General features: G+C 42.1%; 3 protein-coding genes across 10 annotated transcripts in view; 1 reads left to right on the plus strand and 2 right to left on the minus strand.

Annotated features, from left to right (window-relative positions):
- Positions 1 to 8,664, minus strand: part of CNBD2 (cyclic nucleotide binding domain containing 2) — a 167,010-nt gene extending 158,346 nt beyond the window's left edge. The window contains exons 1-2 of one of the 4 annotated variants that reach the window (XM_077169903.1): positions 7,863 to 8,664; positions 3,387 to 3,440 (exon numbers count right to left, since the gene is read on the minus strand). In XM_077169903.1, coding sequence (XP_077026018.1) covers positions 3,387 to 3,440; positions 7,863 to 8,414 — 606 coding nt within the window. In that variant the 5' untranslated portion in view covers positions 8,415 to 8,664. Of the gene's footprint in view, positions 1 to 3,386; positions 3,441 to 3,542; positions 3,716 to 7,862 lie in introns of those variants that run through there. The other 3 variants (XM_077169919.1, XM_077169912.1, XM_077169936.1) reach the window with 3 other exon arrangements.
- SCAND1 (SCAN domain containing 1) lies at positions 8,226 to 9,110 on the plus strand. The gene is made up of 2 exons (XM_077169955.1): positions 8,226 to 8,345; positions 8,450 to 9,110. The coding sequence occupies exon 2, from the start codon at positions 8,499 to 8,501 to the stop codon at positions 8,994 to 8,996; it is 498 nt and encodes a 165-aa protein (XP_077026070.1). The 5' UTR covers positions 8,226 to 8,345; positions 8,450 to 8,498; the 3' UTR covers positions 8,997 to 9,110.
- A 1,282-nt stretch (positions 9,111 to 10,392) lies between these two features.
- The window catches only part of PHF20 (PHD finger protein 20), a 212,832-nt gene continuing 197,359 nt past the window's right edge, over positions 10,393 to 25,865 (minus strand). For all 5 annotated transcript variants that reach the window (XM_077169888.1, XM_077169871.1, XM_077169880.1 and 2 more), the window contains 2 exons: positions 16,877 to 17,060; positions 10,393 to 12,888 (listed from right to left, as the gene is read on the minus strand). In XM_077169888.1, the coding sequence (XP_077026003.1) occupies positions 12,746 to 12,888; positions 16,877 to 17,060 (327 nt within the window). In that variant the 3' untranslated portion in view covers positions 10,393 to 12,745. The remainder of the gene's footprint in view (positions 12,889 to 16,876; positions 17,061 to 25,865) is intronic.

Below are 25,865 nucleotides of genomic sequence, written 5' to 3' on the forward strand. Positions count from 1 at the left end.
CTTTTCGTATCTGACTCTAGTGCTCCCTTTAGTATTTCTTGCAGAGCTGGTCTCTTGGTCACAAATTCTCTCAGTGACTTTTTGTCTGAAAATGTTTTAATTTCTCCCTCATTTTTGAAGGACAATTTTGCTGGATATAGAAGTCTTGGTTGGCAGTTTTTCTCTTTTAGTAATTTAAATATATCATCCCACTGTCTTCTAGCTTCCATGGTTTCTGCTGAGAAATCTACACATAGTCTTATTGGGTTTCCCGTGTATGTGATGGATTGTTTTTCTCTTGCTGCTTTCAAGATCCTCTCTTTCTCTTTGACCTCTGACATTCTAACTAGTAAGTGTCTTGGAGAACGCCTATTTGGGTCTAATCTCTTTGGGGTGCGCTGCACTTCTTGGATTTGTAATTTTAGGTCTTTCATAAGAGTTGGGAAATTTTCAGTGATAATTTCTTCCATTAGTTTTTCTCCTCCTTTTCCCTTCTCTTCTCCTTCTGGGATACCCACAACACGTATATTTGTGCGCTTCATATTGTCCTTCAGTTACCTGATCCCCTGTTCAAATTTTTCCATTCTTTTCCCTATAGTTTCAGTTTCTTTTTGGAATTCAGATGTTCCATCCTCCAATTCACTAATTCTAGCTTCTGTCTCTTTAAATCTACCATTGTAGGTATCCATTGTTTTTTCCATCTTTTCAACTTTGTCCTTCACTCCCATAAGTTCTGTGATTTGTTTTTTCAGTTTTTCTATTTCTTCTTTTTGTTCAGCCCATGTCTTCTTCATGTCCTCCCTCAATTTATTGATTTGGTTTTTTGAAGAGGTTTTCCATTTCTGTTCATATATACAGCATTAGTTGTCTCAGCTCCTGTATCTCATTTGAACTATTGGTTTGTTCCTCTGACTGGGCCATATCTTCAATTTTCTGAGCGTGATCCATTATCTTCTGCTGGTGTCTGGGCATTTAATCAGATATCCCTGGGTATGGGACCCAGCAGGTTGAAAGATTTTTCTGTGAAATCTCTGGGCTCTGTTTTTCTTTTCCTGCCCAGTAGGTGGCACTCATGGCGCTCGTCTGTCTGCGGGTCCCACCAGTAAAAGATGCTGTGGCTCCTTTAACTTTGGAAAACTCTCGCTGTAGGGGAGGGTCACTAGCCGAAGCGGCTTGGGGGCGTGCCAATCCGAATCTCCCAGCTGGCCCGGGAATCCGCGCGTGGGGAGGGTCGCCGGCCTCCGTGGCTTTGGGGAGCGCCTGTCAAATTTCCCAGCTGGCCTGGGGCGCCAAGCGTGGCGGGGGGGCACCGGCCGCCGCGGCTTGGGGGAGTGCCTATCCACCATTCCCAGCCGGACCGGGAAGCCACGTGTTTGGAAAGGACCCCGATCGCCGGTCTCTACGGCTTGGGGGATCTCCGATCCAATTCTCCCAGCTGGTCCAGGGGGCCGCGCTTGGGGGGCGGCGCCAGCCGCCACGGCTTGAGGGGATCGCCTATCCAGTTCTCCCAGCCGGCCCGGGAAGGAGGGAGGGAGGGAGGGACTCCGGCCGCCTGCTGCTCCAGCCCGGGGAAGCGCGCACCCCTCGGTAATCTCACCGCAGCAGGTTCTCCCAGCCAGTCAGCCGTTCCAGAATGGGGTACGCTGTCTTTTTGGTCTCTGTCGTGGCTCCGGGAGCTGTTCTGTACTGTTTCTACTTCCCGAGTAGCTGTTCTGGAGGAGGAACTAGGACCCGCGCCTCTTACTAAGCCGCCATCTTCTCCGGAAGTCCCGAGTCAGTTGATTTTTAAGAAGGGTACCAAGTTCATTCGATGGAAAAAGGACTGTTTACTTCAACAAATAATTTCAGGAATATTGGATACCCACATATAAAAGAATGAAGTTGAACCCTAGTCTTTCACCATATAGAATAACTCAAAATGGATCAAAGACCTAAATTTTAGAGTTAAAACTCTACAACTGAGAAGAAAATACGGGGGAAAATCTTCATGATCTTGGATTTAGCAACAGATTCTTAGTATGACATCAAAAGCACAGGCAACAAAGGGAAAAATAAATAAACTGGACTTAGATAAACTTAAAAGCTTTTGTGCATCAAAAGGAGATTGGAAAAATCTATGAAGAGATTGGAAAAATAATCCACAGAATGGGAGAAAATATTTGCAAATCATCTATCTGATAAGGGATTAATATCCAGAATATGGAAAACTACAACTCCACAAGAAAAAAAAATTCTTTAATGGGCAAAGGACTTGAATAGATATTTCTCCAAAAAGACACAATAAATACAGGAAAAGATGTTCAACATCTTTAGTCATTAGAGAAATGCAAATGAAAACTACTGTGAGACACCACTTCACACCCACTAGGATGGTTATCATTGGCGTGTGTGTGTGTGTGTGTGTGTGTGTGTGTGTGTGTGTGTGTGTGCGTGCGTGCATGGTCCAGGAAGTATGGCTATCATTTTTTAAAGCGGAAAATAACAAGTGTTGGCAAGGATGCAAACAAATAGGAACTCTTGTACATTGTTGCTGAGAATGTAAAATGGCACAGCTTCTGGGGAAAACAAATCTGAGGTTCCTCAGAAAGTTAAACATAAAATTACTATACGACCCAGCAATCCCACTCCTACATATAGAACCAAAGAACTTGAAAACAGACTCAAACAGTTATCTGTAAACCAATGTCCATAGATGCATTAGTCACAATAGACAAAAGATGAAAGCAACCCAGGTGTCCATGAATAGATAAATGGATAAATAAAATGTGCCAAATCCACAGAACGGAATATTATTCCACCATAAAAATGAATAAAGTCCTGATACATGCTACAACATAGATGAACCCTGAAGGTATCACGTTGAGTGAAACAAGCCAGACACCAAAGGACAACTACTGTATGATCTTACTTGAAATACCAAGAATAAGCAAAATCATACAGCCAGAAGTAGGCACATTAAATACCTAGAATAAGCAAATTCATACAGCCAGAAAGTAGGCTAGAGGTTACCAGGGGTGGGGGGAGTTATTCCTTAATGGGAAAAGAGTTTCGGTTTGTGATGATTAAAAAATTCTTGAAACAGTGGTGATGGTAGCACACCATCATGAATATACTTAATGCCACTGAATTGTACACCTAAAAATGGTTCAAATGGTAATTTAAAAATTATGTATATTTTATCACAATAAACATAAATAGATTCTCCCTTCACAGAGATGATGTGCAACCTACTGTTTCTCTTTTTTCCCACTGATCCTTGGTTTGGAAACTGAGCGATATGAGATGAGATAAACGCGTCATGATCCCTTTCCAAGTGAACTCCCAATTTAGTGATAATAAAAAGGTCTAATATGATGAAAGTACTGGAGTAGGAGTCAAAACAATTCTGTCTTCACAAAACCACTTACCGCATCTTTAAATTTGAACCAGTTCTTCACCATTCGGAGTCTTGATTTCTTAATCTGCAAAATTCAGGAGAATGGAATATAAAAATACATACATTTTTAAAATTTATCCTCGGGGCCTCTGGGAGGGTGGGGTGTTCAAGGATATCTATAAATTACCTGAGACTGTACAGAAGTAAGTACATCTCTCTTCTAGGGAGGAGTATAATGACATTTTTCAGATTTTGTAGCTTACTGACCCATAAAGGGTTAAGAATAACTGAACTGGTTTTTTGGATTCCCATCTTAAGGCCCCCTTCCATTCTAACTTTCCACGATTCTAACAGATCACTAGCATTCCATGATTCCAACAGAATAGATGGTAGAAATAGATTAGAGATCTAACATTCCATGATTCCAAATATCACAAGGGTTCATTCCCTTTCTGAGAGGATTAGAATTCAGTTTTTCAGCTTGGAATTCTAGGCTCTTCATGATTTGACCTCTACTGATTTTCTAATCTCATCTTTCACACCCTTCGCCAGACTCCAAACACTCCCAGTCTAGCCTGCAGTTTCCACAGTTCTATTCCCTCTCACTCTGTGCCTTTGTACAGACAATGACTTCTACCCGGATTGTTCTTCTTGAGTCTCAGCGCGAAAACCTCCTCTCCAGTGAGGCCTCCCCATACCCCTCACCCGGCAGCAGTGTGGCATGCTCCCTTAGCTCTGGATATTGTTGGCTGTTACGACCCAGCAAATAGGACTGTTGGTTTACTTAGTGCAGCGTACTGTCTAAGGGCCCACTGCCCGAGAACCAGGCAAGGTTTAAGCCAACAGGCATAACTGACACTAGGATCATGTGCTCCCACCTCTGAGAAGAAGAGAGAGAAATATCAGCTCTAAGAAAAACAATTACTATTGCATTTACTAATGCAAACAGCACTCTGTTTCAAGTAACAAGGGCAAGTTGTAGGGACTAAAGTCAACTGGAACCAAGTATCTTGTCTAAACGACTCTCTACTCAGCTTTATCTGATTGTTGGTCAAAAAGAATGTGAGTCCAGTGTGCTCAGCTCTTTCACTTTTTCAAGTAAAGCTGGAAATTCAGATTTGTATGTGAATCTTTTAAATTGTTAGTAACTAAGTTTTTAAAAAGTTAAAGACCATGTCTTGGAGTGGCTAGAGGGAAGCACCTGAAACTGTACAGCTGAGTTCCAGTAGTTCATGTTTCTTGAAGATGATTGTATTAATGATATAGCTTATATAGTGTGACTGTGTGATTGTGAAATCTTCTGTCTGATGGCTCTTTTATTTAGGATATAGACAGATGAGTAAAAAAAATATGGATAAAAATAAACGAATAATAGTGGTCAAAGGTTAAAATAAATAGATGGAAATACTGGTGGTCAGTGAGAGGGAGAGGTAAGGGGTATGGTATGCATGAGTTTTTTCTTTTTTCTTTCTTTTTTCTGGAGTGATCCAAATGTTCTAAAAAATGATCATGGTGATGAATACACAAGTACGTGATGATATTGTAAGCCATTGATTGTACCCCATGTATGAAATGGTTGTATGTTAAGAATGTTTGTATGTTTACATCTCAAGATTTATCAATAAAAAATATTTTTTTAAAAAAAAAGTAAAGACCCATTTCGATGACTTTCAAGATTTTGGGGCCATTCCATGAGGATCCACTTCTATCGGAAGTAGCACATCCAATGTGAGGGGCAAGTTTTATGTCAGGGCTACTGCGTGTTGATGGTTGTTCAACATGCCCACCCATCCTGCAGAGTTCAGAGGGACAGTGCAGGTCATACAGAACCTATCAATCAGGACCTCTGTCCCTTTCTTGCCCTCAGTTTCCCTATCTGTAAAATGGGGACGTAAAACTTATGTGAGTCAGCTGTCAAACAGAATTCAGTATCATTTACCAAAAGGCTGTCAAAATTATGTACTTTCAGAAACAAAAGGACAAATACTGTATAGTTTCACTGATATGAACTGACATTAGTAAATAAACTTGGAATATTTAGTTGGTAACAGAGACAATCAGGAGATACAAATAGGGTAAGATATTGGGTAATTGGAGCTGAAGGAATACAGATTGTGCAACAGGACTGAATATAAAAACTCAGAAATGGACAGCACAATACTACCTAACTGTAATACAATTATGTTAAAACACTGAATGAAGCTGAATGTGAGAATGATAGAGGGAGGAGGGCTGGGGGCACAAATGAAATCAGAAAGAAAGATAGATGATAAAGACAGATGGTGTAATCTAGGAATGCCTAGAGTATATAATGATTGTGACTAAATGCACAAATTTTAAAAATGTTTTTGCATGAGGAAGAACAAAGGAATATCATTACTCCAGGGTGCTGAAAATAGATGGTAACTGATATTTTAAAATTTCAACTTATGGGTGAGACTAAAGCAAAAAAAAAATGTTTATTTGGTACAAAATTTATATTTTGACTAGTGCATTTCCTAATATAACTTATGCAGATAGCTTAATTGAACACCGTAAGTACACGGAACCTTGTGTAGGACATGAGATTTTGTTGGTTTGTCCAGAGTGATGCCCCGATGAATCCCAGAGTGATCTGAGCAGTGAGTGGAAAAGTATTTGCAAAGTCTCCTTCGGGGAATGGTGAGAACGAGGAAAAATTCAACCTCCCCAAGTTGAATTCTTGATCTTCTCACAAGCAGTGTGGACAACCAAAGCTATAGGCTGAGCCCCAGTATTGGGGTTTGTTCATATGAAACTTAAGCCCACAAAGGATAGGTCTAGCTTACTTAAAATTAGGCCTAAGAGTCACCCTCAAGAGAACCTCTTTTGTTGCTCAGATGTGGCCTCTCTCTCCAGCCAACACAACAAACAAACTCACCATCCTCCCCCTGTCTATGTGGAACATGACTCCCAGGGGTGCGGACCTTCCTGGCAACGTGGGACAGAAATCTTAGAATGAGCTGAGACTCAGCATCAAGGGATTGAGAAAAACTTCTTGACCAAAAAGGGGGAAGAGTGAAATGAGACAAAGTGTCAATGGCTGAGAGATTCCAAACAGAGTCAAGAGGTTATCCTGGAGGTTATTCTTTTTTTTTTTTTTTTTTTTTTTTACATGGGCAGGCACCAGAAATCAAACCTGGGTCCTCCGGCATTGCAGGCAAGCATTCCTGCCTGCTGAGCCACCATGGACCACCCCTGGAGGTTATTCTTACACATTAAGTAGACATCACCTTGTTATTCAAGATGTAATGGAGAGGCTGGAGGGTACTGCCTGAAAATGTAGAGCTATGTTCCAGTAGCCACGTTTCTTGATGATGATTATATAATGATATAGCTTTCACAATGTGACTGTGTGATTGTGAAAACCTTGTGTCTGATGCTCCTTTTATCTACCTTGTCAACAGCTGAGTACAACATATGTAATAAAAATAAATAATAGGGGGAACAAATGTTAATTAAAATAAATTTAGTCTGAAACGTTAGTAATCAATGAAAGGGAGGAGTACGGGGTATGGTATGTATAATTTTTTTTTTTCTGTTTTTGTTTTATTTCTTTTTCTGTTGTCTTTTTATTTCTTTTTCTGAATTGATGCAAACGTTCTAAGAAATGATCATAATGATGAATATACAACTATGTGATGATATTGTGAATTGCTGATTATATATGTAGAATGGAATGATCATATGCTAAGAATGTGTTTTTTTCTTGTCATTTTTTTTAATTCTAAAAATTAAAAAAAAACTTAAAAAACAAAAATTATGTGCTTTTACCTGGATCATCTCATTGATGACTCAGTCACTTCTATGAGGAAAGTTGTGTTACATCCACATTTTACAGATAAGAAGTCTTAAGCACAGAGATAGCAAGCAATTTACCTAATGAAAACCACAAACATTTAAAACGTTCTTACTTTCCATTTAATCTCTCAACAACTCTGTTAAGTAGGTACTATTGTTGTCTGGGGATATAAGGCAAATAACGCAATGGGAATTCAACAGGGCAGCCTGACTCCAACACTAGCCCAGCGCTGTTCAACAGAAATAGAATGCAAGCCATATATGGAATTTCAAATTTTCTAGTTAGCCACATTGAAAAAATAAATGAACAGGTGAACTTAATTTTAATAAAATCGTTTATTTAATCCACTACATGCAAAGTATTATCATTCTGACAAGTAATCAATATAAAAAAATAGTTAAGGTCTTTTACCTTTTTCTTTTGGAATTAGGTTTTTGAAATACAGCATGCAGTTTACTTTACAGCACAACTCAGTTTGAACTGACTATATTTCGAGGGCTCAGTAAACACACGTAACCGCTGTATGGGGTAATGCGTTTACGGTCCACTTACTAGCCTGAAACTTACTGGTTTTGAGGACACGCAAAAATTGTGGTTCTTACATATATTATGTCATCCTTGCAATGGGGCAGGTGCTAGTGCCGTCCTCCTCTGAAGAATGGGGAACTTCCGAGTTAGAGGACTTACCTGAGCCGCCAGCGGGTAGGCGGCGGGGGCGGGACTCGAACTCCCTGTCCTAAGCCCCGACCGTCGGCCCGCCCCGCTCACCCACCGGCCACCAAGTGAGGAGGCGCGCCCGCCGGAGAAGGCGCTGGTCTTTCGCACGCCCAAGTGGTCGTAATCGCTAAAGATCCCGAAAGCGACGTCTACGTCGTCCCCTTCGGACTGTTCCTCCTCCTCTTCTATCTCCTCTTCCTCCACCTCTTCTTCCACCTCCTCCACCATTTCCTCGTCTTCCTCAGAGGAAACATCATTTTGCGGAGTACACAGCACGCTTCCACTGGCTCTGTCCACCGCGGTCGCAGCCGCCTCCGGCGTCGACCTGCGAACGCGAGGTGGCGCCCCATCCCGGAGCAGAGACGCGGCGCTCGAGAGGTCGAGCGCCGGCAGGACCATAGAGAAGCCGAAAGAAACTTCCGTTTCCGGTTGCCCCGCGCTTCGCCGGTACAGGTAGGTTCCCCGCGCTCCCGCGTCCGCCTCCCTCCAAAGTGGCGCGGACTGTGCCTTTACCCGAAACATCTCTCTCTCTCTACCCCGCCCCCGTACCGACGCAGTGCTGAACCCACAGTTGCCACACAAAGAGTGACGCCCAGGGCCGGAGTCATGGCGGCACCGTTGGAGAAGCAAGGAGCCAACCCGAGCTCGGTCACGGAACGTAACTTGGCGGCTTCTTCTCCGATTCCAGTGGCCTCACCGCCTGCCCCCGAGCCCTCCAGCCCCAACGCCGCACCCCCCGAAGCGATTCCTAGGCCTCCCGCGACGGCCTCCGCGGCCTCGCAATTGCCCATCGCGCCTCAGTCCCCAGGCCCGGTGCCGCCTGCCCAAGCCGCACCGCGTTCCCTGCCGAGGCCTGGCGGCGCCGGCTTCGGCCCGGAAACCTTCCGCCAGCGCTTCCGGCAGTTTCGCTATCATGATGCGGCCGGCCCACGGGAGGCATTCCGGCAGCTGCGGGAGCTTTCCCGCCAGTGGCTGCGGCCGGACATCCGCACCAAGGAGCAGATCGTGGAGATGCTGGTGCAGGAGCAGCTTCTCGCCATCCTCCCCGAGGCGGCGCGGGACCGGCGGCGGGGCCGCAGCAGCGATGTGCGCATCGCGGGTTGAGCCACCGGACTGCGGACGGCCGGACCTGGCGCTCCCTGGACTGGAATCATATCAAGGTCCGGGGGCCTGGCCCTGCCTTTCCACCCCGCGTTAATGAAAAACTGGCTTTGACAATTCTTGTGGTCTGGTGTGTCTTTTCGTTTGTCCTTTACAGGGTTTATTTTAGCGAGTTTATATCTCCACCTTTCTAACTAATAGTGAAACAAAGTTGGGAGCCCACGAGACGGCTTTGGTTTCCTACCCAGGGGGCCACCGTTGGCTTTTGTGGTGCCCTTACATGTTGGCTAGATTTCAGGGATTGTTTTTCCTGTGCTCCCTAGGGCCCCACAAGGTTGTGTAATGAGGATTAGGAACAGGCTCTTGAGTTACATTTGCCTTAATATATCTTACTAACTAGAATTCCACTTGAAAAGATAAATCATAGGGATAATAAATCCTGTTAAATAAACGATTATGAGATCCTGGAGGCAACGTGGTTTGAGTTATTAAATGATGACTGGCTACCAATTTGCTCCAGACCCTTTGCTCCAGACCCACGTGCTTCCCAGCGGCTATTGGGGTGTTTTAATGTGAAGCATTTTACTGCAAGCCCTTCTGGAGAAAGACTAATGTTTATGAGTTTTGGGTTTGTGCCTCCAGAGCTCATCACCTTCCTGCCAGATTTTAGGCCTCTGGTAGAGTTTAAGAAGCAGAGCAGGCACTAACTAAAAGGGTCACTTACACTGTTGAAGCTACTCATTTTAATGAGTGTCTCTTCCACTGGGTCTTTTTAAGTAAGTATAATTGTTTAGAATGGGAAGGAGGAATGTGACAAGTCATGGTTAAGCTCTGCTATGAGATCTTAAAGCCTATTCTAATTATTCTTTGAGGTTTCTGCCCACCCGGGAGAGTTAACTACCTAACTGGGGTCATAGGCAGCACAGGTTGGTCTTGGTTGCCGGGTGTGCCATCTTGATGTCAAGAAGGCCTGACTCATCTTCCCTGCACTGTTTTCAACAATCAAAACCTAATTAAAAAACAAAACTGGGTGGTGCGGCAGGTGGCTCAGCGGCAAATTCTCGCCTGCCATACCAGAGACCCAGATTCGGTTCCCGGAGCCTGCCCATGCTAAAAACAAAAAACCTAATGAACCCATAGCTTATCAAAAACCACGAACCAGATGGAGTAGAGGCCAGTGTGGGCATTTTGCTTTTAAATACTAAAGCAGTTGAAATGAATTTGCAAGTTTTTTGCCTAGTTTTGGGATTCAGGATCTGGAGCTTGCATCTGCTTCCTGGCAAAAGATAAATCTGTAAGAATGTCAAAATAGACTTCCTTTCAAAGGTAGTGTTTACAGAAAATTAATGCACATTAAAAAGAGCAAAGAACTCTATAATTGAATACCATGCAACTGAAACCTAGCAACAAAAAACTTTTATTTTTTCCAAATACAGATACATAAGTTTGCATGTTTTGCAAATATTGCTTCAAAGCAACATTTCTATATACAGCGCCTTCTGTTCTAATAGCGCGTAAACATAGGTATGTATCCACAGTGCAATGTTGGCTCATCAAGGATCCACCTTGCATACACTCAACTACTTAAACAAAATGATTAGTCAAACCAAAACTGTTTTTTGTCAAGGGAATTTTTGTAGGTGGATAGTTTTTCTCAAAAGACAAAACGTCGGTAGTGCACAAGTAATGGTAACAGTAATGTCTGCAAATAATTTCCAGTGCTCCAACTTGGGGTTAATTCAGCTTGACCCGGGAATTAGGGATAGAGCCCCTCAACATGGCTTTAAATTAGGGAAGTACACTGAAGTCAGTAGTTGAGAGTCAACCCTGCTCTCCTGCAGGCCTCCCTGCTTCCCCAAGGACAAGAGTAACAATGGGTGAAATGGGATTATTTCCTTTATAAGACTTAAGCTCATAATGGCCAGTTGGCAAAATGAGGGCCATTGTGTTTCTGCTTCAATCTTTGGGAAAGCCATTGATTACCTTAAACGTTACAGCCTCCCCATATTTTCATAAAAGAAAAATCGTAATCTAATAATGAAAATCGTTATACCTCACAGTTGGGGCAACAGAAAATCATCCTATTTTTCCCTTTTTGGACAGTGTCACAATTCTGATGTGGCTCATCATCCAAAATGTAGATACCATACATACTCTGAGCATTTCTTCCCATACCACAAACACTATTAGGAATGGGAAACAGCTTCTGGTAGAGGAACTGTGTCAGCTTTATTCCAGATGTCACAGCCATGTGTATTCCTTCTGATGGATAAACTACAGCAGGTCGATTTATACCTGTTCTATTTTTAACAATTCACTAGATAGAGCATTCCCTGAAATACCTTAGTACTGAGGCTTTAATGACAACAGTCACCTGTGCCTTAAAACTAACCATTCCAAAGGTTGCTGGAGATACTGTCATTGCTATTGAGATACTGGCTACTTCACGTTTACATAGTAAATATTTGCAGCATATAACATTACAGATTCATAAACTGACATTTAACTTGTGAATGTTAATGGACAACTGTGCTTTGACTTTTTTTTACCTTTAGTGATAAGAAAATTAAATAGTGAAACTGGTCACTTCAAAGCATGGAACATTTACTTTGTCTAGTAAGGAAAAACAAAAACTGTAGCAATTGCACATGGAACCGTAATCTGCAAAAGTAACACAAATATTGTCTCAAAAAGTACAAATAGGTTTACCTGGACCTTAAGCAGCATAACCACCTTGATCTCATCAAATAATGCAAACAGGAAATTTAAAGTGTTAAAGTATATTAAAACAATTCTGAAAACACTAACTACTGAACACACTCTTGAGGGAAGGGAAAAAGTTGCACACATTGAATCTGAAGTTGTTTACAACAATATAAAATACGGTAATCCCCCAAATCACATCCTTTGTAACGAATCTTTACACTGAAAGAGTTCGAAGTTTTGGGAAACATTTTTTGGACGTTAAATAGAACTGGGAACTGTCAATATTAAGAAGTGGGTAGAAAATGCTGTCCTTTGGGTTCCAAGCCCTGCCTGCTTCAGCTTGGATTCCTCCTAGATTCTTATTACTATGAGATTCTAGTTCTCCACAGGCTGTGTGGGCTCTGCTACAAAAGACACAACCCAGCCAATTCTGGGGTGAAAGCATACAAAACTTGTCCCTGGTACCATGAAGTCATGCAAGAACTGTGGTGAGAAAAGTGAAGAGTCCTAACACAAAGGCAGCCAAGGCCTCTGCTTCTTCCCGACATCCACAGAACGGTGAAGTCGCAACATCCCCATGAAGCTGGAAAAAAAGAAAATGATGCCTACTGCCTAAACACTATGCCAGGCAGAAACCAGAAGGGTTGATTTGTACCCCAACCTGACAGAACAGTTAATTAAATAAACTGCACATTGAATTTACAACTGTTTCCAATTAAACTTTTTTGGCTCTCATTCCATATATTACCAGTGGCACGATTTCAAGTGAAGTTTGTGCAAAAAGACTTCATTCAACGATGTACAAAGAAGGGATTTCCAAGGGTCTTATTTGCTACCTTCTTGGTTAAGCTTCAAGATCAGAGTGCCCTGCCCTCCAGTAGCCAAAATGGCTCTTCGTCCAATGTGCATCACACCCCTGCCCAGATCCCTGAAGTCAGTTGGTGTCACGTGCATTCGGCATGCTATGTTTGTTTATTTAAATATGCAAAAGCTCCTCCTGCAAGTGCCCCAGGATTATGCCCTCATTTAGTTTTGGGTGCCTAATTTCACGTTGAGCAGCAGAGAGCGATCTGCTGCACCTTGCCCAGGTCCATCAGCAGCTGCTTGATGCAATGCTTGAGCTGTGGGAGCCTGGCCAGTGGCTCTGGGGGCTCCAGTTCCCCAGTGTAGTCCAACCAGCTCTCCAACACTGTCACAGGAAAGAGAGAAAACACAGTGAGCTCCCAATACTTGATTTGCAAAAGCATCAGCAAGTTTCTGCACCTTATCCCCTCTGACCACTCATGGGGGAAAGGGAGAGAAGGCAATTTCAACCAACATTAACTTGACACCTGCTCTGTGAAATAATACTCTTGGGATAAAGCTCATGCTGTAGAGTAGCGCAGTCTAATAGAACTTTCTGTGATGACAGAAATGTTCTATTTCCATATCATTCAACAGGGTAGTCACTACCCATTTGTAGCTGTTGAGTACCTGAAATATGGCTAGTGCAACTAAGGAAATGAATTCAGAATTTTATTCAATTTTAATTAGCTTAAATAGCCACAATAGCTAGTAGCTACATTATTAGACAGCTCTAGAGTTAGAGGGCTTTGCAGGCCATACCTTTTTTAGTGTTACTGTCTACTCTTTATAAAGCTTTCCCATGTTAGAAATCAGAGAGCTTGGTATTTTAGCCTGTCAAGGAAAATGAAGATCTGAAGGGACTTGAAAAGGTCTTTTATCACCATGAACTCTAATTTGCTTCATATTATTTAGTGATAGATACATAACCAGCAATGGCACAGAATACCCTGACTTTATTTTCTCCCCTCAAGTTTTACTAAGATGTCCTAACAAACTCGATCATAATTGGTTCAATATCTAAAAAGCTGTCTCTTGCCTTTGAGAACCAGGATTGCTCTACAGAAAAATATCTGCTCTTCCCCAAGGTACCTCCTGAAGCTCTGGCATTTGAAAAGAGGCCATTTGGCAACCAGGCAGGTCACAGTGTGCCACAAGCCTTTCTAGTCCACTAACCCAACTGTACCTTCTGGACAATGGTCCCAGGGGTACAGGAGGAGGAAGACATATCCAGTGCCTGCCCTTAAGCAGTTTGCAGCCTAGCACACAGTCTTCTCTCCCTTCCTCAGACCCGGACTTCCATCTTCCTCTTCACCTTTCTAAATCCTTTGTTTCCTACAGGTTACTTCTTAGGGAAGCCTTCCCCAACTCCTCACTCGGAATCTGGTCCTATGTTATGGGTGCTATGATATCATATGGTCTTCCTCTAGAACACATACCATGGTTTGTAATTATATAGATTTACAAATGGGATGATTTCAGTAATATATGTCTCTCCCAATAGGCCAAATTACATGAGGGGACAGGCCGAGTTTGCTTTGCTCGCCATTACATCCCTTACACTCAACTGTGCCTGGAACGTAGGCACTCAACAAATGCTGTGAGAGAATGAGTGAATGATCCTTGCAAAGGAGCCCGCTGACTGTTATGGGCTATGCAGAGCTCACCTCCCCCACCCATCCCAAGCCCACTTAGTAAAAGGACTTGGAAATAAGAAGTAAAAGACTGCCTTTTTGGACTTAAACTTGAAAATGAAGAATAAAGGTTCAAAGACACATGAGAGGGATTACAGGCTTCCTAACCTAGAAAAACTTCACAGTGACCAGTTTCAATATATCAGTAAGTCTTAAAAATTAGGAGACTGGGGACTGCTTAGCAAAAGGGCACAAGAAAAGATGGAGAAAAGACTTGAGGTCAACACTGGCAGAGCCTATGTGGGTGAATGTGGAAAAGAGGCAGTCAGGGCTGGTGGGTTTGATTCCAACAGACAGAGTAAGTCAGTCCTTGGTAAAATGATCCTACAATTGCTGAGAAGTTCCTCTTGAGATCAATGTAACTTCCCTGGATCTGGTTTCAGGCTCAACAAAGGACATCATAGGGAGATGTCCACTTAACTGTGTCTGCGCTTGGTTACTAGGAGTATTTAGAATTCCTGAGATGGAAGCCTGCTCACTAGGTCTGCAAGGCTGCAGACCAGACCTAGAATTGCTGGAGAGAATTCACTGAGGAGTCATCTCCTCTGGACCCCAGCACCTAGCAGGCCAGACCAGCCTTCTCTGTGTACTATATGCTGTGTCATCATTCTTTCAGAGATATTCAACAGCTTCTAATAATAGTGATTGCCAACAAGACAGAGGCTAAAAGAGAAAGTTTCATTTCAAATACACACTCCCAGATCATCTGCATAAGAGGCCACTGTTCCCTAAAATTCTTTAAGAATATTTCTAATGCTAAAAGAGTTAATATTTTACTTTTCTCTTCATGATCATTAACTATAATTTGTCTTTTATAATACTGCTCACGTAACTACATAAATCGTTAAACTGTGGTTGATATTAAAATAATGACATCTTACAAAAGTATTAGTAAATACAACAGCTAACTAAATAAGCTTTTCTTAAAGGTATATTACATCAAAATTCCTACAAAACCTCAGTAGTGTTTGAGAAATTGAAGAGTTGAGTCCCTATTACAGAAGAAATAAAAAGGGATTCTGATAATTAAATACAATGCAAAAGTCCATTTACCTAAGGAAAATCTTTAAACTTTATAACTGATATTCATGCTTCTTTGGTATTGGGCCTGGAGTTTTCATACTCAGAGTATGTGGCCCCAAATCAGAGGATAAATATGAGGTCCTAGGGCAGTCAGAGAAGAATGCCTAAACTTGTCATTCTCAGTACAATGACCACCCTGTGAGATCAATGCTGGGGAGGCCAAAGCCAGGGCTGAGGAAGGGAAAGATGTAAGACATACACACAGGTTTTGACTTCTCCGTAAGGGCAAGTTCCTTTGGCAGCAACAGAACATTCATGCTGCTTCCAAAGCCTCTTCTCAGGGACCCTGAGCCACTCCTATTGTCATTATCAAAATCTACAATTTTTAGTTTGGCTTTCGAGGCTCTCTTGGCTCGCTAATATCAGGTTTCCAAAAGACAGTAGCTTCAGTTTCAATTCTAAGGAGCCCAAGGAAATCTTTAAAGAATGAAAGAGAGATGGAAGCACTCTTCCTTCCAGAATTACACTTCCCATGAATCCTGGATTGGCCTTCCATTCTCAGTTCCTCAGTTTTGCCTGAAGAGCAGAACATGCAAAGATGTGTAGGTCTCTCTCATTGTCACTCTCTTCCCATGGGGTAGCCCTTTTCCAGTTGAGCCAATCCTCTTATCATCTACCCTGAATCAACCTCTGTCTATCAGAAAACATCAACTCTCTTCAAGGCTGGGCTTCAATCCCAAGTGTTCCAGGAGCCTTCCTGTTATCACTTCCACTCAAAACAATGGCTCTCCTCCCATGGCATGGCCTCAGCCAAGGAGTCCTGCCCATACCTCAGTACCCTTGCTTGTTTAATATATGGCATTTTTTCCCCAAGTTATTTCATTTAAGTTTTATATCCCCAGTTACAATAACACATATCTTAATTGAGCTCCATTTTTAAGATGAAAATAACCAGGAAATAACTGAACAATCAAAAAGGAATTTGGTTCTCAAAAAACAAAACCAGCAGTTTCCTGGGGGTCAAGAAAGACTGAACTTGACTATATTCATTACCACAACTTCAGTCCTGCAGGCTCACCAGCAACCCCTAATACCTGGGAGAAATACCCAGGGGCTACATAAATGACTCAGTTTAAGTTCTTAAATCTCTCTACTAGCTAAGGAGGAAAAGCCTTCATTTTAGATTCTATCAAAAGCTGAAATAAAAGTTTTTTCAGATTAATCTTTGGATATCCTAAAAACTCAATTAAGTCAAAATTTCAATTCCCCAGATAATTTTGCAACTAAAGCATTTGCTCCAATTACACATTTCCTGCAGTTAGAGCGCAGTGCTGCTGTACTCTTCTTCTGTACACCCTCCTTTATAGATAGGATTGGGCAAGGGAGGAAGGACCCCTGACATTTTGCAGTTCTTATAAGTGCCCAACAAATACTAAAAGTAAGGCTTACCCATTTTGAGGGGAGAAGAAGAGGAGTTAAGAATACAGCTATCCCTCGAGAATGAACCAGGGCTAACTCAGAGCCAGGCTGGGCAGTGGGGACGGTGTTCAGAAAGCAGCTCATCTGGGGGGACTCAGACTGCATGCAGTAGGCAGGAAGCCACAGAAAAAGACTTACCATCCAGCTCCTTCTCAATGGAGTCCATTCTATGTGTGACTTCATCCTGAAGAGACTCCACGTGGGTGAGGAGATTAAACTGCCACTGGTGTTGGGAGCTCAGCAGCCCCTCTCCTCCTCTGTCCAGCAGCTTCCGAGCAGGGGCTTCCTCTGGCAGGACCTTTTTGGACACATATTCCCTCACCTGGGAATGCAACACCATTTATGTTATTAAGTGGAAGGCAGCTCACAGCCCCTTCTCCAACCAGCCAGTGTTTGCAACTATCTAAAAAACAGTTGCCATCTCAATGCTCTATATCCCTATCACCATGTCTCCCTTTCTTCCTTCTCTCTAGGCCTTGGGTAGGAGTGTGCCTGCTCTATCAACCCAACAAGTTCAAGGCATCACTGACCCCTGCCCAGAGCCCCACAGCTGCTTCCCACTGACCCACTTATTGCCCTAGACCAGTCATCAGCCTCCCTAGACCTCACAGAATGGCTTCCAGAGCCCTGATATCTGACTACAGCAGGGCTAACGTAGACAAGGGTTAGCACCTGAATGTCACTCAAACTAGATTTAAGTCCTAGCGCCATCTCTTGCTCAGTGCGTGGCACTGGATGAGGTACTTCATCTTTCTGAGCTTCTGCTCCCTCATTTCAAAGACAGAGGTAGTAAAATCTACTCTGAAGATCCAAGAGGATAAAATAAAATAAGGTATATAAACAGTGCCTTGCTACAGTCAGTTTACCAATGATGGAGAGTTTTTTTAACCCTGGTTGTCTTGCTTAGGCCCAGTACTTCCTGATTTTTGGTTATGTGCTAGACACCTGTAAGAAATCTGGGGCCAACATGCAGGCTACCTAATCCACGGGACCACAGACCTTGTCCCAACCTTCCATTCATTAACTGAAATGAAAAAAGATTCTAATTTTATTTATTTAGCATTTACTATGTGTAAAGCAATGATCTGAGAGTTTTTCACAAATAAGTTAAAAAATCACTGAGAGGGCACTGTCATTGGCCCTGTTCTACAGGTGAGAAAACAGATCTGATAGGAGGGGAAATAAACTATTCAGAAACGCAGTAAGTGGCAGAGCCCAGGATTGAATCTGTCTCAAGACACTATCCTTTATCTTAGCTCAAAACTATTCAGAGGGGTGCAAGGGTCAAGGGTAGTTCAGTATTAGCATTCTCACCTGCCATGTGGGAGACCTGGGTTTGAGTCCCAGCCCAGGTACTTCCCAAACAAACAAGCAAAACAAACAAAGAACCAACTAAACAAAAAATTCAACAAATGGTGCTGCAATAAGGGGATACTCACATGGAAAAAGACTTGAAATGTGACCACCCGCATACAGCATACAGAAAAACAAACAAACAAAAAACCAAACTATTTAGATGCTGTCAAGGGCACACGGACGAACAAGGCACAAGCCCCTCCCCTCCTGAACGGCTTACAATAGGGTACACTGTCCAGGCAATAGCAGCAATGCATTTAGTGCTGGTAATACCACTGCCCAAAATGAAGTCTGTGAAAGTAAGGATGATAAGGACAGAGAAGTTATCCTATCACATACAGCCTCACTAATACTGAGGGCAAGGCAGAATGAGACCAGGAAACAGTTTAAGATGAAACCATCAGCAAGGAGGATGACACACAAGGCTCCAGAGGAGAATAACCTAAATAATAAATAAAATGAGAATGTTTCTTGGGAAGACTGATGAAACAAGCAGTATTTTGACAAAATGGATCCTTCTTTTGACAAGGCTGTGAAGTTAAAAGTCAAAGACAGTGACATCATCAACATGGCAACATAAGACATACCATGAAAAAGCCTTCCCCAGAGATTTAGTGAATAAAAGGACAAAACACACCTGCTTAGAACTTTGGAGGAGAGTAGAGACTAAAGAAAGACTCCACAAATGTTGAATCAAAGAAAAAGAAAAATATCAGGTAGGAAATTTCCATCCGAAGCCTGTGGGTCTGTTTCTGTTCCCCTCCCACTTACTCAGTCCCACACAACTTGGGGGTCTCCTAGAGCCCGCAGCCTGGGTCATCCCATTTTTGCAAAGAGAGACTACAGAATCATCTGCAGCATCAAGTTAGAATGCCAAGTATATTCAGATACAGAAACCCAAGTTGGCAGGGACCCAGGACAGAACACAAACTTCTGAGAAGCCTACACAGCATCCCTGCACTTTTCCCACGGAAGGGAAAAGGAAAAAATTGTGTTTGTGTGTGTGTGTGTGTGTGAGAGAGAGAGAGATGGACAAAGACACACACGCACACCATGGTAGAACTACTGGCAAGAACTGCGCTGTCCTCACTCAATCCAATTTTTGATGGTTGGACCACTTAAACCCAAGAAAGAATTTTCTGGAGTGACCCATTCTCCTGGATTGACTCCATCAGGCTCCCCGGGGCAGAATAACCTAAAGAGGAAGAAACCAGAGGCAGAAAAGCGTCACAGCAAAAATAGGGGGGGAGGAAGGAAGTAGGGGTTAAGCTGAATGGTTGCAATACAGAACTGGCCCCAGAACTGAAAAGTATAAGGAAAATGAGGCACTGAGAAAGGAATTGAATTTTTTAAAATAACAGGAGGGAGGAGAAAATTCTGCACAAAAACAAACAGAACAGATCAAGATTCCCAGAGAATTATGTGCTGGCTTTTTCCTCTACTCTATCATCCCTCAGGTAAACTTGGCTTGCTGGCCCAGACCCCACTTCTTGAATTTGTTGTTTATCAACACCAACCCAGCAGTTGGGTCATCATTAAGTTGTGGAAAAAGTCCCAGCTCCAACCAGCCAGGGAAGGATCCTATCAAGGTCTGCTGACAACTGAGATGGCTGTCTGCACAGCAGTGAATGGCTAGACTCACTACACCCAAGTGAAAGGACGAGTAGATGAACTGGATGGTAAGTTCCCAACAATGCAGTCTGATTCCTGGGAAATAATTTCAACTTCGGACCCTTTAAAAATTATGTTGAGATTCAGAGAGAGCAGAGAATGCTACAGCACCACGAAGCAGAGAGTCCACCAGCCAGAGACCTTTGGAGATAAAGAAGGAAAATGCCTCCTGGGGAGCTTCATGAAACCGGAAGCCAGGAGAGAAGGCTAGCAGATGATGCCGTGTCTGCCATGTGCCCTTCCAGCTGAGTCAAGAAGCCCTGAACTTTATCGGCCTTCTTGAACCAAGGAACAGGTACAGGGACAACCTGGAGAGAATCCCTCTAATGCAGAAAGAACCAATGATTAGAAGAAGTTCTGTTCAACCTGACTTTAACGGCCTGGCCTGTTTTAGGGCTCTGGGAATTGAACCCAGGTCTACTCCGGCATGGCAGTTGAGAGTTCTGCCACTGAGACACCATTGCATCACCCCATTTAATTTTTTTGTATCACTAGAAGACAACAATATGCCATATGACCACAGCATTCTACAAGGAAGCTTCAAACTAGACTGAACCAATGGTCAGATATCGTCCAACTGGCTATATCTTTAGTCATGTAAGACAAATCTTTCATTGGTAACTTTATGAAGACAATAAGAGGATTTGTTGGAGATGATCAACCCTGCATTGTGGAATGAGAATTGTACAGATTTTATGATTAAGCCTGAATGTTTTATAGTTTTGAGCTAAGTATGGGATGCTTTGGAAAATGTGTGTGCTTGGGTGTAACAGTTATCAATATTATACTGCAGGCTTTTGATTTTTAATCTTAATCTCCCCTTCCTAAAAAGGTGATGGAAATTCCTAGAAAGGTTTGGTTAAGAAAAATACATATGTAGAATTTGCCATTTCAACAAAAGCATATCGTTCATAGTTATGTACCATATCATTTCCCCTGTTCCATATCAGTATTTGGAGGTCTGTACTTATTTTGTGGACCTTATAGCTGATTGCAGAGAGTTATCAGTTTCTGACTCTTCAAATGCTCAAAACTGTAAATTTTTTAACAATAGAATTTATTGGGGATTGAATCATTTCCCCCACAAAAAAAGTCCCAACTTCTGTTTCTGTGGGTGTGAACCCATTTGTAAATAATACCTTTGAAGATGTTGTTAGTTAAAGCATACCCAAACTGAATGATGTTTACCCCAATCCTATATTGCTAGAGTCTTTAGAAGCAAAGGAAATTGGACACAGAAAGAGGAGTAACAGAAGAAGAAAGAAGCTGGGAGGCAATGGAACTCAGAAGAGAAAAGAGAAGATGCTTCCGTGTGCATTGCCATTGATAAAAAAGCCAATGAACCCCAAAGACTGCTGGGCAGCCAGAAGATACCAACCTGGGAGAAACCAAGACTTCTAGCCTGAAAAACTGTGAGCCAATAAATTCCTGTTGTTAAGACAACCCATTATATGTTCTTTTCTTTTTTAGCGACTAAGAAATTAAAACGAAATTCTCAACAAGGGTTTGCTTTACTTCAATATTCACTGACAAAGCCCGATGGAAGTTATTCTTATGTGATGCCTTTTCTCTCCTTTAGCTTATAATGAAATAAATCATGTTTCTAGATTGTCTAATCATTAAATCATTCCTGGAACAACAAAAAAAATTATGTTAAAAAAACAATAGTTGGGAGGGTAGAAGGGGTTTTTGGATTTGGGGTTTGGATTCTATATTTTAATCTAACATAGTTAGTAGTGACCCTGGTCAGAGAGTTTTACCAAGGAAAATAGATGAGGGATTTAAAGCTCAATTTAAAAATGAAAATAATTATACTAACAATCGTATTTCAAATTCAGGATGCAACGAGCCCCATCAGATTGGTGGTGAATGTAACTGAAGATTTGGAGTCCCAAACTGCACAGTTTGATGCCCGCCAAGTAACAGACTGCGGACACTTAACGGGTCAACAGCAATTGAGTTGGGAAAACAAGTACCTGTGTCCAGAGCCAATAAGTGATCCCAAATAATCCCCTTGGTCACAGGGGCCTTGCCACTCTTGGGTTTTTGTGTGGTGAACTGTCCGATGTAAGGGGTGAACTGCAGCCAGCGGTTGGGGTTCACAAATATGGCAGGGCTTCCAAGAGAAAATAAACTTTTACAAAGAAAATTCCCTACCAGATTGCCAAGATCTTCAGGGTAACCCTGGATTGGTAATGATCAAAAAAAGACAGAAAAAATCAATTATCATCACTCAGAGTGGAGAAGTCAGTTTGGGCTCAAACAGGTATACCTCCCCTGACTGAGTAAATTGAATGGGGATAGATATTTACTGGGAGGGACCGTCTGGGAAGGTTCAGGATATAAGTCCTCTTCCCAACACGAACAATGCCCTCTCTAGTAAACTCTTCAATAGTGCCAAAGGAGACTCAGCTGGAGGTTAGTTCCCCAATACAGAATGATCCCAAAGTTGTCAGGGTGGTCAAGGCAGAGAATTTGAAGCAAATCATAGAAACAGAGACAGGGTACGGAGATACAAGTGACTGGGTGGAATGGATTAAATACACAGTCCAGAGTCTAAACAAAGGCAACTGTTATGCTTACTAACAGGCTGACCCACTGCCTTGAACATACCCTTTTCAATAGGTATGGAGAAACATGAGAGGGAGTTCAAACACATGGTACTCCTCTTGCAGAATACTACTCCTGGTGAAAATGGTAGTACATTGTCCTCTCTTTACCCTCCACTCAGGGACAGAAAAGAAGGCCATACCAGCTTCTTGCCTCTATCAGGAAACCACACTGCCTGTTTCTCTAGACAGGGAGAAGGGCTCCAGGACCACGGGACCATGGCCTTGTAGACCCAAGCATAGATGCATCTACCATAATAACTGGAGACTTCAATTCCCCATTCTCATCAATGGACAGAATGTCTGGACGGAGGATGAATAAATGAACTAGATTTAACAGACATTTATAGAACATTACACCCCATGATAGCAAGACACACCTATTTCTCAAGTGCTCATGGATTGTGCTCAAGGAGAGACCATATGCTGGGTCACAAAGCGAGTATCAATAAATTTAAAAAGATTGAAATCATACAAAAACTTTCACAGATCATAAAGGAATGAAGCTGGAAATCAATAATAGGCGGAGGGCCAGAAAATTCCTGAATATGTGGAGGCTCAACAACAGACTCTTAAACAACCAGTCGGTCAAGGAGAAATTACAAGAGATCAGTAAATATCTAGAGGCAAATGAAAATGAAAACATGACAAATCAAAATTTATGGGATGCAGCAAAGGCAGCGCTAAGAGGGAAATTTATTGCCCTAAATGCCTATATCAGAAAAGAAGAAAAGGCAAAAATGCAGGAATTAACTTTCCACTAGGAAGAACTGGAGAAAGAACAGCAAACTAACCCCAAAGCAAGCAAAAAGAAAGAAATAACAAAGATTAGAGCAGAAATAAATGAAATTGAAAACAATAGAGAAAATCAATAAGACCAGAAGTTGGTTCTATGAGAAAATCAATAAGATTGATGGGCCCTTAGCAAGATTGACAAAAAGAAGAAGAGAGAGGATGCAAATAAATAAGACCAGAAATGGAAGAGGAGACATAACTACTGACCTCACAGAAATAAAGGAGGTAATAACAGGATACTATGAACAACTTTACGTTACTAATAACGTAATAAATTATGTTACTGTACTAATAAATACTGTACTAATAAATACAACAATTTAAATGAAATGGACGGGTTCCTGGAAAGACATGAACAACCAACTTTGACTCAAGAAGAAATAGATGACCTCAACAAACCAATCACAAGTAAAGATATTGAATTAGTCATTCAAAAGCTTCCTAAAAAGAAAAGTCCAGGACCAGACGGCTTCACATGTGAATTCTAAAAACATTCCAAAAGAAACAAACATTCCAAAAAGAATTAGTACCAACCCTACTCAAAATCTTCAAAAAAAATTGAAGTGGAGGGAAAACTACCTAATTCATTCTATGAAGCCAACATCACCCCCATACCAAAACCAGGCAAAGATATTACAAACAAAGAAAACTACAGACCAATCTCTCTAATGAATATAGATGCAAAAATCCTCAACAAAATTCTAGCAAATCGAATCCAGCAACACATTAAAAGAATTATACATCATGACCAAGTAGGATTCATCCCAGGTATGCAAGGATGATTCAACATAAGAAAATCAATTAATGAAATACACCATATCACAAATCAAAGCAGAAAAATCACATGATCGTCTCAATTGATGCAGAGAAGGCATTTGACAAAATTCAACATCCTTTCCTGTTGAAAACACTTCAAAGGATAGGAATACAAGGGAACTTCCTTAAAATGATAAACGGAATATATGAAAAACCCACAGCTAATACCATCCTCAATGGGGAAAAACTGAAAACTTTTCCCCTAAGATCAGGAACAAGACAAGGATATCCACTATCACCACTGTTATTCAACATTGTGTTGGAAGTTCTAGCCAGAGCAATTACACAAGAAAAAGAAACACAAGGCATCAAAACTGGAAAGGAAGAAGAAGAACTCTCACTGTTTACAGACGATATGATACTATATGTTGAAAACCCTGAAAATGCCACAGCAAAACTACTAGAGCTAATAAATGAATACAGCAAAGTGGCAGGTTACAAGATCAACATTAAAAAATCTGTAGCATTTCTATACACTAGTAATGAACAATCTGAGGGGGAAATCAAGAAACGAATTCCATTTACAGTTGCAAATAAAAGAATAAAATACTTAGGAATAAATTTAACTAAAGAGACAAAAGACCTATACAAAGAAAACTACAAGAAACTGTTAAAAGAAATCACAGAAGACCTAAATAGATGGAAGGACATACCGTGTTCATGGATTGGAAGGCTAAATATAATTAAGATGTCAATTCTACCTAAATTGATTTACAGATTCAATGCAATACCAATCAAAATCCCAACAACTTACTTTTCAGAAACAGAAAAAACAATAAGCAAATTTATCTGGAAGCGCAGCATGCCCCAAATTGCTAAAAGAATCATGAGGAAAAAAAACGAAGCTGGAAGTCTCACACTGCTAGACTTTAAGGCATATTATGAAGCCACAGCGGTCAAAACAGCATAGTACTGGCATAAAGATACATATATTGACCAATGGAATCGAATAGAGTGCTAAGATATAGACCCTCTCATCTATGGACATTTGATCTTTGATAAGGCAGTCAAGCCAACTCACCTGGGACAGAACAGTCTCTTCAATAAATGGTGCCTAGAGAACTGGATATCCATATGCCAAAGAATGAAAGAGGACCCGTATCTCACACCCTATAGAAAAGTTAACTCAAAATGGATCAAAGATCTAAACATTAGGTGTAAGACGATAAAACACTTAGAGGAAAATGTAGGGAAATATCTTATAAATCTTATACTTGAAGGCAGATTTATACACCTTACACCTAAAGCAAGAGCACTAAATAAAGAAAGAAAGAAATGGGAGCTCCTCAACATTAAACACTTTTGTGCATCAAAGAACTTCATCAAGAAAATAAAAAGAGCTCCTCTTCCTCTTTCTCCACTGGCGGCGCTCCCGCCACCATCCAGCCCTCCTCTTCCTCTTTCTCCACCGGCGCTCCCGCCGCCATCCAGCCCTCCTCTTCCTCTTTCTCCACCGGCGCTCCCGCCGCCATCTAGCCCTCCTCTTCCTCTTTCTCCACCGGTGGCGCTCCTGCCGCAATCCAGCCCTCCTCTTCCTCTTTCTCCGCCGGCGGCGCTCCCGCCACCATCTTGCCCTTCTCTTTCCCCTTCTGCTCCGGCGGCTCTCCATCCGCCATCTTATCCTTCAATTTCTCCTCATACTCCAGTGGCTCTCCAACCACCATCGTTCCCTCTTCCGCCTTAACCGGCTCCTCCGCCACCGTCCTCGACAGCCTTGCCATCCTCACCTTTCCTCCTCCAGAACAGGTACTAGGGGAATAGAAACGATACAGAACAGCTTCCGGAGTCACGACAGAGATAAAAAAGACAGCGTAACCCATCCTGGAACGACTGACTGTCTGGGAGAACCAGCTCCGGTGAGATCGCCGAGGGGCGCGGGC

This window comes from Tamandua tetradactyla, chromosome 1 (assembly GCF_023851605.1).
Source record: "Tamandua tetradactyla isolate mTamTet1 chromosome 1, mTamTet1.pri, whole genome shotgun sequence".
NCBI classification, from domain to species: Eukaryota; Metazoa; Chordata; class Mammalia; order Pilosa; family Myrmecophagidae; genus Tamandua; species Tamandua tetradactyla.

Excerpts from the sequence above, each read along its gene's own strand:
- SCAND1 (XM_077169955.1), top strand. The coding sequence starts at position 8,499 with ATGGCGGCACCGTTGGAGAAGCAAGGAGCCAACCCGAGCTCGGTCACG.